The sequence below is a fragment of the Sciurus vulgaris genome (assembly GCF_902686455.1).
Source record: "Sciurus vulgaris genome assembly, chromosome: 15".
Classification (NCBI taxonomy): Eukaryota; Metazoa; Chordata; class Mammalia; order Rodentia; family Sciuridae; genus Sciurus; species Sciurus vulgaris.
In genome coordinates this window covers 17682074-17696475 of record NC_136476.1, presented here as the reverse complement: position 1 = coordinate 17696475, position 14402 = coordinate 17682074, and the positions used below count along the sequence as shown (strand labels likewise).

Here is a 14402-nt window from a genome sequence, read left to right as displayed (position 1 = left end):
GGATTGCATATGGAGTTCAGGCTTAGCACATGTGAGACCCCATGCCAAGTAATATTGCTGATCCTTACCTGACTTTATTATTTGCAAAATAGTCATGTAGCTCTCCAGTCACTGCTTATTTGTGTATCCAAAGTTGGTCTAGGTAGGTTTCCTCAATAATGAATAATCTCCATCAAAACAAAAATTTTAAAGTATCACTAGTCTCCTAAGCATTGAGACCTTTAGTGCACTGAAACAGATGATTTACAAAAATTTCATTTGCCCTAACTTTTCAGAGATTTGCATAAGATCAGGAACACCTGTCTAAGGGATATCACTTTACCCCATCTGCCATCTTCTTGCTCTTTCATAAATATTAATATACGTTCAAGCTCTTTAAACATTTTCCCCTCTTTAGATATGTTCTACATGCTTTGAAATTCTGCCTAAACTGACATAAACGTTGTTTTTTAAAACAGTCTGTAAATAAATAAGACCCTAATCCCCTCAAGAATTTAGACTATGGCTCATTTTTTTCTAGTCACATTCTCAACTAGATCCAGAGAGAATTTAAAGAGTTCTTAAAGAACAAACCACGACGTTTGACTTTTTTATTTTGTCCTTTCTCAACTAGGTCTAGTCATCAGCTTGCTCAGTCACCAACTACCTAAAACCTCTCTGCCTCAAGTACCCTACAAGATGCAAAATGGTGAACCCCAAATTGGAGCTAGGTAGAGAATCTAATGTGTTAGACCAAACAAGCTGCTCTTGTTATATTTCTTTTGCATGGTATAATGCTGACAGGTAACACCAAATAAACCTGAGGCCTGAGACATGGTTTGAGTGTAGTCAGTAAATGACTGACTTTGGGGATATTTTATTAGACAGAACAACAGGTGACCTGGTTAGGTGTTCTAGGTATGGAAAAAGCTATAAGAACAGCTTAGTGGCCTGAAATTGTCCAAAACATCTTTAACATTTCATTCCACCCACTGTGGCAGTTCACAAGATTATTTGGGGTGACCACAGGAACCAGGGAGGTCTATTCAATAGAACTTTCTGCAATGAGGAAATGCTGGGTCCAATTCAGTTAGCCACTAGCTACATGTGGCTGCAGTATTGAGTGTTTTGCATGTAGCTAATGTGATTGGGTAAATTAATTTTATTTAATTTTAACTTAAATAGACATATGTGCCTAACAACTAAAGTAATAAACCATGCCAACTGAGCATGGTGGCTCATGCCTGTAATCTCAGCTGCTCCAGAGGCTGAGGCAGGAGGATCATGATTTCAAAGCCAGCCTCAGCAACTAACAAGGCCCTGACCACTCAGCGAGACCCTGTCTCTAAATAAAATATACAAAAAGGCTGGGGGTGTGGTTCAGAGATTAAGTGCCCCTACCAGTAAATAAGTGAATAAATAAACCATGCCAATCTAGGAAATGCAAACTCCTTATTCTACATCATAATTATAGCTATCTTGATTCTTTCTGCTATTCTTCAAATATAAATTTGATAAGTTACATGTTTAGAAAATAAAGAGAAACTATTAAGTGCCCATAATTTTATGATTTCAACATAACTCTTTTTCCTTTCTTTTCTTTTTCCTCTTCTTTTTAGTACTGGGGATTGTACTCAGAGGTGCTTTGACATTAACTACGTTGCCATCCCTTTATATTTTTTATTTTGAGACCGAGTCTCACTAAGTTACCCAGGCTGGCCTCAAACTTGTGATTGTTTCGCATCAGCCTCCCCAGTAGCTGGCATTGCAAGCATGTGCCATCACACCCGGTGAACCTAACATAATTATGATACATTTGATAAATTGTCCAGACATTTTATATGTATTTTTATTTTTATTTAGCTTTTATTTTATTTATTTTTATGTGGTTCTGGGAACAGAAACCAGGGTCTTTCATATGCTAGGAAAGTATTCTACCACTGAACTACAACCACACTGTATTTTTAGATGATTTAGGTATGATTATGTCATATTTTATTTCATTATTTTATTTACTCTAACCAGATTTTTCCACTTAACCTTATGAGAGGAAATCTATTTCTGTACAACTGAATAATATTCATAAGCTTTCAGATCTAATAAGGACCTATTTCTTAGATATTATATCATACTTTTTTTTTCTTTTTTTTTTATTGTAAACAAATGGGATACATGTTGTTTCTCTGCTTGTATATGGCATAAAGGCATACCATTTGTGTAATCATAAATTTACATAGAGTAATGTTGTTTGATTCATTCTGTTATTTTTTCCCTTCCCCCCACCCCTCCCACTCCTCTTTACCCTCTATTCAGTACTTCCTTCCTCCATGCTTGCCCCCCTCCCTAACCCTAACTCTAACCCTAACACTAACCCTTCCCTCCCCCCCCATTATGTGTCATCCTCCACTTATTAGCGATATCATTCGTCCTTTGGCTTTTTGAGATTGGCTTATCTCACTTAGCATGATATTCTCCAATTTCATGCATTTGCCTGCAAATGCCATAATTTTATCATTCTTTATGGCTGAGTAATATTCCATTGTATATATATACCACAGTTTCTTTATCCACTCATCAATTGAAGGGCATCTAGGTTGGTTCCACAGTCTGGCTATTGTGAATTGAGCAGCTATGAACATTGATGTGGCTTTATCTCTGTAGTATGCTGATTTTAAGTCCTTTGGGTATAGGCCAAGGAGTGGGATAGCTGGGTCAAATGGAGGGTCCATTCCAAGTTTTCTAAGAAATCTCCACACTGCTTTCCAGAGTGGCTGCACTAATTTGCAGCCCCACCAGCAATGTATGAGTGTACCTTTCTCCCCACATCCTCGCCAACACCTGTTGTTGCTCGTATTCTTGATAATCGCCATTCTAATTGGGGTGAGATGGAATCTTAGGGTGGTTTTGATTTGCATTTCTCTTATTACTAGAGATGTTGAACATTTTTCCATATGTTTGTTGATTGCTTGTAGATCTTCTTCTGTGAAGTGTCTATTCATTTCCTTAGCCCATTTGTCAACTGGATTATTTGAATTCTTGGAGTAGAGTTTTTTGAGTTCTTTATAGATTCTGGAGATTAGTGCTCTATCTGAAGTATGATTGGCAAAGATATTCTCCCACTCTGTAGGCTCTTTCTTCACATTGCTGATAGTTTCCTTTGCAGAGAGAAAGCTTTTTAGTTTGAATCTATCCTAGTGGTTGATTCTAGCTTTTATTTCTTGTGCTATGGGAGTCCTGTTAAGGAAGTCTGATCCTAGACCAACAAGGTGAAGATTTGGACCTACTTTTTCTTCTATAATCTGCAGGGTCTCTGGTCTGATTCCGAGGTCCTTAATCCATTTTGAGTTTAGTTTCGTGCATGGTGAGAGATATGGGTTTAGTTTCATTCTGTTGCATATGGATTTCCAATTCTCCCAGCACCATTTGTTGAAGAGGCTATCTTTTCTCCATTGCATATTTTTGGCACCTTTGTCTAGTATGAGAAAATTGTATTTATTTGGGTTTGTGTCCGTGTCTTCTACTCTGTACCATTGATCTACCTTTCTATTTTGGTACCAATACCATGCCGTTTTTGTTACTATTGCTTTGTAGTAGAGTTGAAGATCTGGTATTGCAATACCCCCTGTTTCACTCTTCCTGCTAAGGATTGCTTTAGCTATTCTGGGTTTCTTATTCTTCCAGATGAATTTCATAATTGCTTGCTCTATTTCTGTAAGGTACGTCATTGGGATTTTAATTGGAATTGCATTGAATTTGTATAGCACTTTAGGTAGTATGGCCATTTTGACAATATTAATTCTTCCTATCCAAGAACATGGAAGATCTTTCCATCTTCTAAGGTGTTCTTTAATTTCTTTCTTTAGTGTTGTATAGTTCTCATTGTAGAGGTCTTTCACCTCTTCTGTGAGATTGATTCCCAAGTATTTTATTTTTTTCGAGGCTATTGTGAATGGGGTAGTTTTCCTAATTTCTCTTTCTGAAGATTCATCACTTATGTATAAAAATGCGTTGGATTTATGGGCATTGATCTTGTAACCTGCTACTTTACTGAATTCACTTATGAGTTCTAAGAGTTTTCTGGTGGAATTTCCAGGTTCCTCTAAATATATAATCATGTCATTAGCAAACAGGGATAGTTTGAGTTCTTCTTTTCCAATTCGTATCCCTTTAATTTCTTTGGTTTGTCTAATTGCTCTGGCCAGAGTCTCAAGAACGATGTTGAATAGAAGTGGTGAAAGAGGGCATCCCTGCCTTGTTCCAGTTTTTAGGGGGAGTGCTTTCAGTTTTTCACCATTTAGAATGATATTAGCCATGGGCTTAGCATAAATGACCTTTACAATGTTAAGGAATGTTCCCACTATCCCTATTTTTTCTAGTGTTTTGAGCATGAAGGGGTGCTGTATTTTATCAAAAGCTTTTTCTGCATCTATTGAAATAATCATGTGATTCTTGACTTTCAGTCTATTAATATGGTGAATTACGTTTATTGATTTCCTGATGTTGAACCAACCTTGCATCCCTGGGATAAAACCCACTTGATCATGGTGCACTATCTTTTTAATATGTTTTTGTATGCAATTTGCTAAAATTTTGTTGAGAATTTTTGCGTCGATATTCATTAAGGATATTGGTCTGAAATTTTCCTTCCTTGATGAGTCTCTGTCTGGTTTAGGTATCAGTGTGATATTGGCTTCATAGAATGAGTTTGGGAGGGTTCCCTCCTCTTCTATTTTTTGGAATACTTTGAGAAGTATTGGAATGAGCTCTTCTTTAAAGGTTTTGTAGAACTCGGCTGAGAACCCATCTGGTCCCGGACTTTTCTTTGTTGGTAGGCTTTTGATGACTTCTTCTATTTCAGTACTTGAAATTGGTCTATTTAAATTGTGCATGTCCTCCTTGTTCAGTTTAGGCAATGCATATGTCTCTAGAAACCTGTTGATGTCTTCGAAATTTTCTATTTTGTTGGAGTATAGATTTTCAAAATAGCTTCTAATTATGTTTTGTATTTCAATCCTGTCTGTTGTGATATTTCCTTGTTCATTCCGAATTTTAGTGATTTGGGTTTTCTCTCGTCTTCTCTTTGTTAGCGTGGCTAAAGGTTTATCAATTTTGTTTATTTTTTCGAAGAACCAACTATTTATTTTGTCAATTTTTTGTATTGTTTCTTTTGTTTCAATTTCATTGATTTCAGCTCTGAGTTTAACTATTTCCTGTCTTCTACTACTTTTGGTGCTGTTCTGTTCTTCTTTTTCTAGGGCTTTGAGCTGTAGTGTTAGGTCATTTATTTGTTGAGTTTTACTTCTTTTATTAAATGCGCTCCATGAAATAAATTTCCCTCTAAGTACTGCTTTCATAGTGTCCCAGAGATTTTGATATGATGTTTCTTTGTTCTCATTTACCTCTAAGAATTTTTTAATTTCCTTCCTAATATCTTCTGTTATCCATTCATCATATAATAGCATATTGTTTAATCTCCAGATGTTGGAATAGTTTCTGTGTTTTACTCTTTCATTTATTTCTAACTTCAATCCATTATGATCTGATAGAATACATGCTAGTGTCTCTATCTTCTTGTATTTGCTAACATTAGCTTTGTGGCATAATATATGGTCTATTTTAGAGAAGGATCCATGTGCTGCTGAGAAGAAAGTGTATTCGCTCTTGGTTGGATGGTATATTCTATAAATGTCCGTTAAGTCTAAATTATTGATTGTGTTATTGAGATCTATGGTTTCTTTGTTCAATTTTTGTCTGGAAGATCTGTCCAGTGGTGAGAGAGGCGTGTTAAAATCACCTAGTATTATTGTGTTATGGTCTATTTGGTTTCTGAAATTGAGAAGGATTTGTTTGACATACATGGATGAGCCACTGTTTGGGGCATAGATGTTTATGATTGTTATATCTTGCTGATTCATGCTTCCCTTAAGCAGTATGAAATGACCTTCTTTATCGCTTCTGACTAACTTTGGCTTGAAGTCCACACTATCGGAAATGAGGATGGATACTCCAGCTTTTTTGCTGAGTCCATGCGCATGGTATGTTTTTCCCCATCCTTTCACCTTTAGTCTATGGGTATCTTTTTCTATGAGGTGAGTCTCTTGCAGGCAACATATTGTTGGATCTTTCTTTTTAATCCAATCTGCCAGTCTATGTCTTTTGATTGGTGAATTCAGGCCATTAACATTCAGGGTTATTATAGAGATATGATTTGGTTTCCCGGTCATTTGGTTCATTTTTTTATTTATTTGTTTGACACAACTTGTTTCCTCCTTTATTTGACAATTCCTTTAGGATAATTCCTCCCTTTGCTGATTTGCTTCTTTGTTTTTCATCTCTTCCTCAGGGAATATTTTGCTGAGAATGTTCTGTAATGCTGGCTTTCTTTTTGTAAATTCTTTTAGCTTTTGTTTATCATGGAAGGATCTTATTTCATCGTCAAATTTGAAGGTAAGTTTTGCTGGGTATAAGATTCTTGGTTGGCATCCATTTTCTTTCAGGGCTTGAAAAATGTTGTTCCAGGCCCTTCTTGCTTTTAGGGTCTGGATTGAAAAATCTGCTGATATCTGTATTGGTTTCCCCCTGAATGTAATTTGGTTCTTTTCTCTCACAGCCTTTAAAATTCTGTCTTTATTTTGTATGTTAGGCATTTTCATTATAATGTGCCTTGGTGTGGGTCTGTTGTAATTTTGTGTATTTGGAGTCCTATAAGCCTCTTGTACTTGGTTTTACATTTCATTCTTCAGATTTGGGAAATTTTCTGATATTATTTCATTGAATAGATTGTTCATTCCTTTGGTTTGTTTCTCTAAGCCTTCCTCAATCCCAATAATTCTTAAATTTGGCCTTTTCATGATATCCCATAGTTCTTGTAGATTCTGTTCATGATTTCTTACCATCTTCTCTGTTTGTTCAACTTTATTTTCAAGGTTAAATATTTTGTCTTCAATGTCTGAGGTTCTGTCTTCCAGGTGTTCTATCCTACTGGATATGCTTTCTATGGAGTTCTTAATTTGGTTTATTGTTTCCTTCATGTCAAGGATTTCTGTTTGTTTTTTTTTTCAATATCTCTAACTCTTTATTGAAATGATCTTTTGCTTCCTGTATTTGCTCTTTAACTGTCGATTGGTGCTATCATTCAATGCCTGCATTTGCTCTTTCATCTCATCGTTTGCTTCCCTGATCATTTTAATTATGTACATTCTGAACTCCTTTTCTGTCATTTCTTCTGCCATGCTGTCATTGGGTTTTATTGATGTAACATCTAGATTTGTTTGCAGCATTTTCTTTCCTTGTTTTCTCATATTGTTCAGGTATCAGTGGACCGCTGAGATATTGCAGATTTCCTCTATTGACTTACAATGTCCCTGAAGATTTCTATATATATCCCCCCTTAGCCTTCAGTAGCCTGAAGTCTTAGAGGAAGTTGATAGTGCGGTGCTCCACAAGGAAGATGCCTCTCTAGGAGTGGTGTTCTTCAGGTGGGGTATAATCCCTGCTAGTGGGCAGAGGTGCCTCCACTTGTTGACCAATTGCCATCCAAAGGGGACCTAGGCTGCGGGCTGAGGCAAGGCCTGTTTGGGCCTGAGTCTCTGGTTTTACCGTCCTTGTGGGGAAACCTCACCCGGCAGGGAAGACTCACCCGGTGGGGAGGTCTCGCTGGTCAGTTCCCTCCTAGAGGTTTCCCTCAATTTACAGCTACCACCTGGGCTGGGCTGCCTTCCTCTGCAACGTTCCCAGGGGCCCAGCCCTACCTCCTGGGCCTGGGAGCCTCACCCTTCGCAGATGAATCTCCTTAGGCTGCCCCTCCTCAGAGAATCTGCCCGCAGGCCTGGATCCTTCGCTCCGCCCTAAGCCTGTCTCTGTGCGGCTCTTCCACCCAGAAGCCTCCTAGATCCTGTAACCCTGCTCTGCACCTAATGGCCTGGCTATGCGGCCCCTCCTCTGAGCAGCCACCTGGGGCCCCGAACAATCGCTCTGAGTCCCAGAGACCCGCCACACGCCTCTTCCTCCAGACAGCCGCCCAGTATTCTGGTGCGGTCACTAGGAGTCCAAGAAACTCACTGTGTGCCTCCTCCTCCCACCAACCACCCGTAGCCCTGGGCAATCAATCACTCCGAGTCGAAGTGACCCTCCCCGTTCCTCCTCCTTCTCCAGATAACCCCCCGGGTGTTCCGGAGTGGTCGCTCTGAGTGGCTCTGAATCCACGTGACCCGCTGCGCGGGTCCTCTGGGCAACCGCCCGGAGCTCCTGTGCGGCCACTCAAGACCAAGCGACCCACCACGCTCCTCCTCCAGGCAGCCCCCCTGTGTTCAGGAGCTGTCACTTTAAGTCCAAACAACTCACCACTTGCCTTCTCCTTTGAGCAGCTGCCTGGAGCGCTAATGCAGTCACTGCGAGTCCAAACGACCCGCCTCGCTCCTCCTCCTCCTACTCCTACTCCTCAGGGCAGGCCCCGGGGTTCAGAAGTGGTCTGAGTCCAAACAGCTCGCCATGCAGCCCCTCCTCTGGCAACCGCCTGTAGCTCTGGTGTAGTCACCCCAAATCCAAGCAGCCGCGCTCCTCTTCCTCCTCCTCGTCCTCAGGGCAGGCCCCGGGGTTCAGAAGCGTCGTTCTGAGTCCAAACAGCTCGCCGCGGGGCTTCTCCTCTGGCAACCGCCTGTAGCTCTGGTGCAGTCACTCCGAATCCAAGTGGCCACGCTTCTCCTCCTCCTCCTCAGGGCAGGCCCCGGTGTCCTGAGTCCACACAGCTCTCCTCGCCACTCCTCCCCTGGGCAGCCGCCGGAGCCCCAGTGGTTGCTCCGAATCCCAGCACTGTACCGAGCTGCCTCGTTTAGGGCGCTCTCAGTTGTCCGAGTTCACTGCTCCAGCGGGGGGAGGGGCGTCTCGCCGGCAGCTCTACTTCACAAGTTCCCTGCGTTCCGGGACCACCGTCCCATCCGGGACGCCTCCCCAATGGGTGAGAGTCACCCGGCTGCTTTGAGTTGGTCCCAAGTGTCTCAATATCTCCTCTTTTGAATCCTGAGTCCTGGAGCAACATGAAATGCAGCCTCCCTCTAGGCCGCCATCTTGAAGCCCTATATCATACATTTTTATTGTTGCTGCTTTCCCCCCACATTTTTTATTGGTGTGTACTGATGGGATTTGTTGTTCCACATTAGTACATGCACACAATTTATAACATAACAATATCACTCCCCAGCACTTCCCCCCTCCCTCCCCATGTATCAGAGTTTATTTTCTCTCCTTTTGAAATTTTGTGTTGTTTCCTTTCCTTGTTTACATGCTTGTTTGGTTTTATGGTCATTATAAAATAATGCTATAGTAAACATATGAAAGTATGTTAATATTTCTCCTCTTTCAAATATATTACCATGCCAAATGTTTAAGTTTTAATGCAGGGAAAGATTTACATGGTGAATCCTTTCACTACCTCATATTCATTTTGAAAACGTACTTTTTTTAACTCTCCTTATGAAAAATGGACTTTAAAGTTGACAAAAGGAAAGTCAAGACTTTCTCTGTACAGCACATTTAGTTCAATAAATTATGAGACAGATTAATATTCTTTCCCATATAGCAATAAAAATTATTGATAAAATGTGATAGTATTTAGGGCTGATGACACAGACCTTTACCTTCCAAATGAGGAATAAGTTCCCAGTCATAAACTCTGCAAGTAAAATATTTTACAGATTTGAATGATCTCTAGAATCTCTAAAGATGAAAATTTAAGAGATAAGCAAACAAAAAACACCATTTTGTTTTTGTAAATATATATACCTACTTATATTTGCATACTAGTAAGCCATCATATGATTTTTAAAATTTTTCTATTAAAATAAATTCTGCATTCTAGGGCTGGAGATGTGGCTCAGTGGTAGAGTGCTTACCTAGCATGCATGAAGTCTTGGATTGAATCTCCACCACCACTCCAAAATATACATATATCCTAATGAATCTGATCATCAAAGTACACTACTGATAACACAAATTCAAGCCATAACATTTTGAATATTAGGGCCTAAAAATAAAAAGCAAATGTTCTTATTATCTATAAGGTGAGTTTTAGCTTCTGTCACATCTTTCTTTGTCTTTGAATTGAGATTTGTAGTTGAGGGTAAACATGAACAGTATGAGCTTGCATTAATTAAACATTAAGTTGTACCTGCAAAGAAGGTTTGTAACTACAAGTACAGTGAAAACCTAACATAAATGTTTTAATAAGTGCCTCTTTGGGCATCCTATATATGAAAAGTAACCTTTAAAATGGCCTAATGGGAAGAAATCCCAGACACATATTCTCTCTCTCTCTCTCTCTCTCTCTCTCTCTCTCTCTCTCTCACACACACACACACACACACACACACACACACACAATGAATTTCATAATTTATGGTATAGATTTGTTTTTCATTCACATACAACAATAAAAATGTTTGGACTGATAAAATAACTTTGGTTGGGCTTTTATTAGCAATACCAGCTGGGGACATAGATCTTTGTCTTAGAAATAGAACATAATCCTCCAGATGGCAAATCACTGGGACTTCGTTCACATTGAGAATAAAGCACATTGCCAGAAAGTCATTTCCAGAAAAATCAATAGTGTTTGTACTGGAAGTGTTTGAAAAATGCTTGGAACACCATCAACTCTCTATGCACTTTGTGGATTATTTAAGGAAAATATTTAAAACTTCACAGGCTTTTTTCTGTCACCCAGTTAACTTCTTACTTTCCTTGCTTTTACTGTCCATTCTTTAAAGAATGACTCTAATTTTTTTTTTGCATTAATATACATGATATATCATTATGAGGTTGACTCTGCTTAAAATAATAGGAGAATTCCAGGGTCACATAAAAAGGTAACTGTTCTTCATGCCACTGTCCCATTACTCCTACAGGCAATTAAGAGGTGTTCACAACTGCTTATGCAGAAATGCTATGCCAAGTAAATCCCACATTCTAAGAGTTTCCAATTTTCAGCTAACAGAATTCATAACTTTATTTTTATGAATTGCAGGTGGTGTTTATGAGCCTATGCAAAAGTTTTTGGGACTGTGGGCTTGTGGCCCTGGATGATATTACAATACAATTGGGAAGCTGCTGGTCTCCAGGTAAGAGGGCAGTCATTTCATCTACTTGTCTCCCTCACCTGTCAAGGACACTTCAGGTTGCTCTAAGAAAATCATACATTCAATCTGTACTAATCCATCCTTTGCTTTTCTTGACCGAATGCCTCTCCAGAGAGCTTTGTAGTAGGCTTCGAAATTTGGAAATAATTACTCAAATGTACTGTGTGTTTTGTGGTACATGTGACTTAACCCTTCTTTCCTCATTTGTAAGGGAGGTAGTAGTACCTACTTGAGTATTTGGGATAATACACCTACATTCCCTCACATAGGACCTGGCACAGAACAGTGCTTTAAAAACAAATGTCTACCATTTTCGTTAGTATTGTTATTATTGTGATAGTCATCTTACAGAATGCATATTTTCAAGTCATATTGATGAAATTCTTATTTCACAGATACTTGCTAAACATATCATTTTAAATTTTTAATAGAATAAATGTTTCCTAAGTAAATTAAATGACATTGAAACAATAGCCCAAGCATGGATGATAGTGACAAAATAAAGTCATGGTAGCTAGTAGCATGTTGGATATGATGTCCTGTGAGAAAATGGGACACATCACAAACCAGATCATTGGTTTGAATCTAATTACATAGCAACTAAACCAGAGAATTGCCATCTCTTCAACAAGTAGGCAAATTGTGGTATCATTCTGGTACAGGAGAATAATATGCTTGTTTACCTGTTTAAAAGACAATTTGTTTTTATTCCCTTAATTTCTGAGGCCCTGCAAGGACAATACAGATAAAAATATCTACAACTTGGCACATAGAAGAGGAATGAGCCTTCATTAGTTAGTACTATGTGTAAAATAAAATGAAGTAAAATAATAAACACGAAAGAGACATAAAGATGCTATTTATTTAAAATCTTGCTAAGAATCTGGAGGTAGGAGAGTACAATGAAGTTCAACCAAAGAAGCGGCCCCCAGTAAGCGAGGAGGTAGCACTAGTGTAGTAATAATAATTATTCAAGAAGTTAAAAATAGCATTAAAAATGAGCATTTGACTTTTAAGAACGGAAAATAAGGCCTAAGCAACAAGATAATATTCCAAATATTTATTTTGCTAATAATTACTGAGAACTTCATGTTCTAAATACTTGACATGCATCATCTCATTCATTCCTCACAAACTCATTATGTGAATAATACCATTACTATTCCCACATTTCAGATAAGAATGCTGAAGCACAGACAAATGGTCATTTGTTCTACCTCCAAAAGTACATTTAGTTCTCTCATTTGTCTCTTCCTCCAAAGTAGCTATTGAATTGCTATGAGGATATCCTTCACTCATCCTGGATTTCTGAAGAAAACACCTGCATTTTGCAATTTTATTATTTTTCACACACAGAATAATTCAATAGATACATTGTAAATCATCCTTTCTCCATTCATAATATTGATTATGTATATTGTTGCAATGTACCCCCAATTTTCAGAGTTTCACACACTCTTTCACAAATAAGTTCCCAACTGGGAGAAAGTTTCTTAAAGTATCCCAATATTTTTGGTCTAGACTTTTGATTAATCTCTGCCTCTGGCAAGATCCATGGTGGGATGCAGACAGTAACTGGAGGCAAGAGTTCGGTGTAGGTGGATCACCAGAAGGGGGCTGCCTTTCCCTATGCCTGGCATATGATCAGAAAACACTCAGACATGCAGAGTGGGCTGCTAGGGGGCCATGGAATGCATATTCATTGGAAGTGTCTCAGCAGTTGCAACACCTGCTGTTTCCCTGCAGAGAGACTTCCACCTCCACCTGGAGAGTGCACATTTGATCAAGATGAATGTGCATTTACACAGGAGAAAAGAAACCGGAGCAGCTGGCACAGGAGGAGGGGAGAAACTCCTACTTCCTACACAGGACCTAAGGGAGATCACACTACTGGGGTAGGTGAGTTATGCCACATGGTGCTGTTTCCTAAGGAAATCTTCTAAGTAGCATCCTAGGGGTCATTTACCACATTTTGAAATAGGCAAATTCACATCTTGTCTCCAGAATCAATTGCATGTGTGATCCCACATACACAGAATAATTCAATAGATGCATTATAAATCATCCTTTCTGTTCATAATATTGATTATGTATATTACTGCAAAAAGAATAAAAGGGTTTACAAAAGATAGGCACAGGGATTCTGTTTAGAAAGGCCAGGAAAAGTCTCTGTGCTTGTACCTCTATGATGGACACCCAGAAGGTCATTTAGCCCCCAAAGCAGCAGCCAATGATACATATCTGTGGAGACTGTCACACAGAAAATGAAATAAAATCCAGGGATTCAATCAGATGCACAGAATATGGATACAGAATAATGTACAAGAAAAGAACCAAAAGTTGGGTGTTTTTTGATGCTCAGTGAAACATGGGGATTCAGAGGAGTGTCTTCCTTTGTACTTGGATTTGATCCATTAATGTTTCTCATTATTGTATAGCTTTTGATTTAGCACATTTATATCATGACTAAAACTATATTTAGTTTTTCTTTTTTGGTTTCCAAGAAACTTATTTAATTAGGCTTTTACAAGACTCATGATTTCATTTCATTTCATTTTCCAAGCCAGATTGTGTTTAGGTATCTATTAATAATTCATATAAAGACTTTTTTTGTTTTCATTAAATGACTTTTAATTTTATTTTATTGTATTATGTAATCTGACACAAAATGAAGGCTAAAATTGCTTCCCCAAACCACACTTTTAATCAAAGACTTGTTACAAATGCAGATTTCTAGAGTCTTGTAAAAGTCTAATTAAATAAGTTTCTTGGAAACCAAAAAAAAAGAAAGTAGGTTTAAAAATAATAGAGGACAAACAATGGTAATCAAACTGGAGCCAGGCCTGAGCCCTGGCATAGAGGATATACTGGTAGGCAGGGATGGGGGCATACTAGTTTGACTAGCTTTCTAGTAACTGAAACAAAGATGAAAAATGCATCTGTGTTACATGATTCACAAGAGTTTTTAAGGTAAAAATGGAGGGAGCAGTCTCCTTGGAGTGTAGACAATCAGGGGTTCATTTTCTGTAGAAAAGGTATAGGCAAAAACACTGCTAAAGTTATCTTAGCGTTACCACCGTGTATCAGCAATGGTAAACAGCCTCAGTGGGCTTTTTGCACTGATGCCCCCACATTCGTTCAGTATATCATTTTGGATCTAAGCACCACATCTGGTCCAGAAAAGTAGAACTTTCCCCAACACTAAGCTTAGAACTACTTCCTTAATGATCCTTACAGAGAAGCTATAACACTGTGCTGAGTCTTAGGGCCTACTCAGGATAAGACTGTGGA

The 14402-nt window shown here is 38.7% G+C and overlaps 1 protein-coding gene and 1 pseudogene across 3 annotated transcripts in view; both read left to right on the top strand.

The window, feature by feature from the left end:
* Positions 1–14402, top strand: part of MAMDC2 (MAM domain containing 2) — a 171002-nt gene that overhangs the window by 135043 nt on the left and 21557 nt on the right. Inside the window, exons 10-11 of one of the 2 annotated variants that reach the window (XM_079112666.1) lie at positions 11000–11093; positions 12858–13010. In XM_079112666.1, the coding sequence (XP_078968792.1) occupies positions 11000–11093; positions 12858–13010 (247 nt within the window). The remainder of the gene's footprint in view (positions 1–10999; positions 11094–12857; positions 13011–14402) is intronic. The other variant, XM_079112667.1, reaches the window with a different exon arrangement.
* On the top strand, positions 13300–13633 carry LOC306645209 (DNA-directed RNA polymerases I, II, and III subunit RPABC4-like; annotated as a pseudogene). Its single transcript has one exon. The product of its transcript is annotated as a DNA-directed RNA polymerases I, II, and III subunit RPABC4-like (transcript).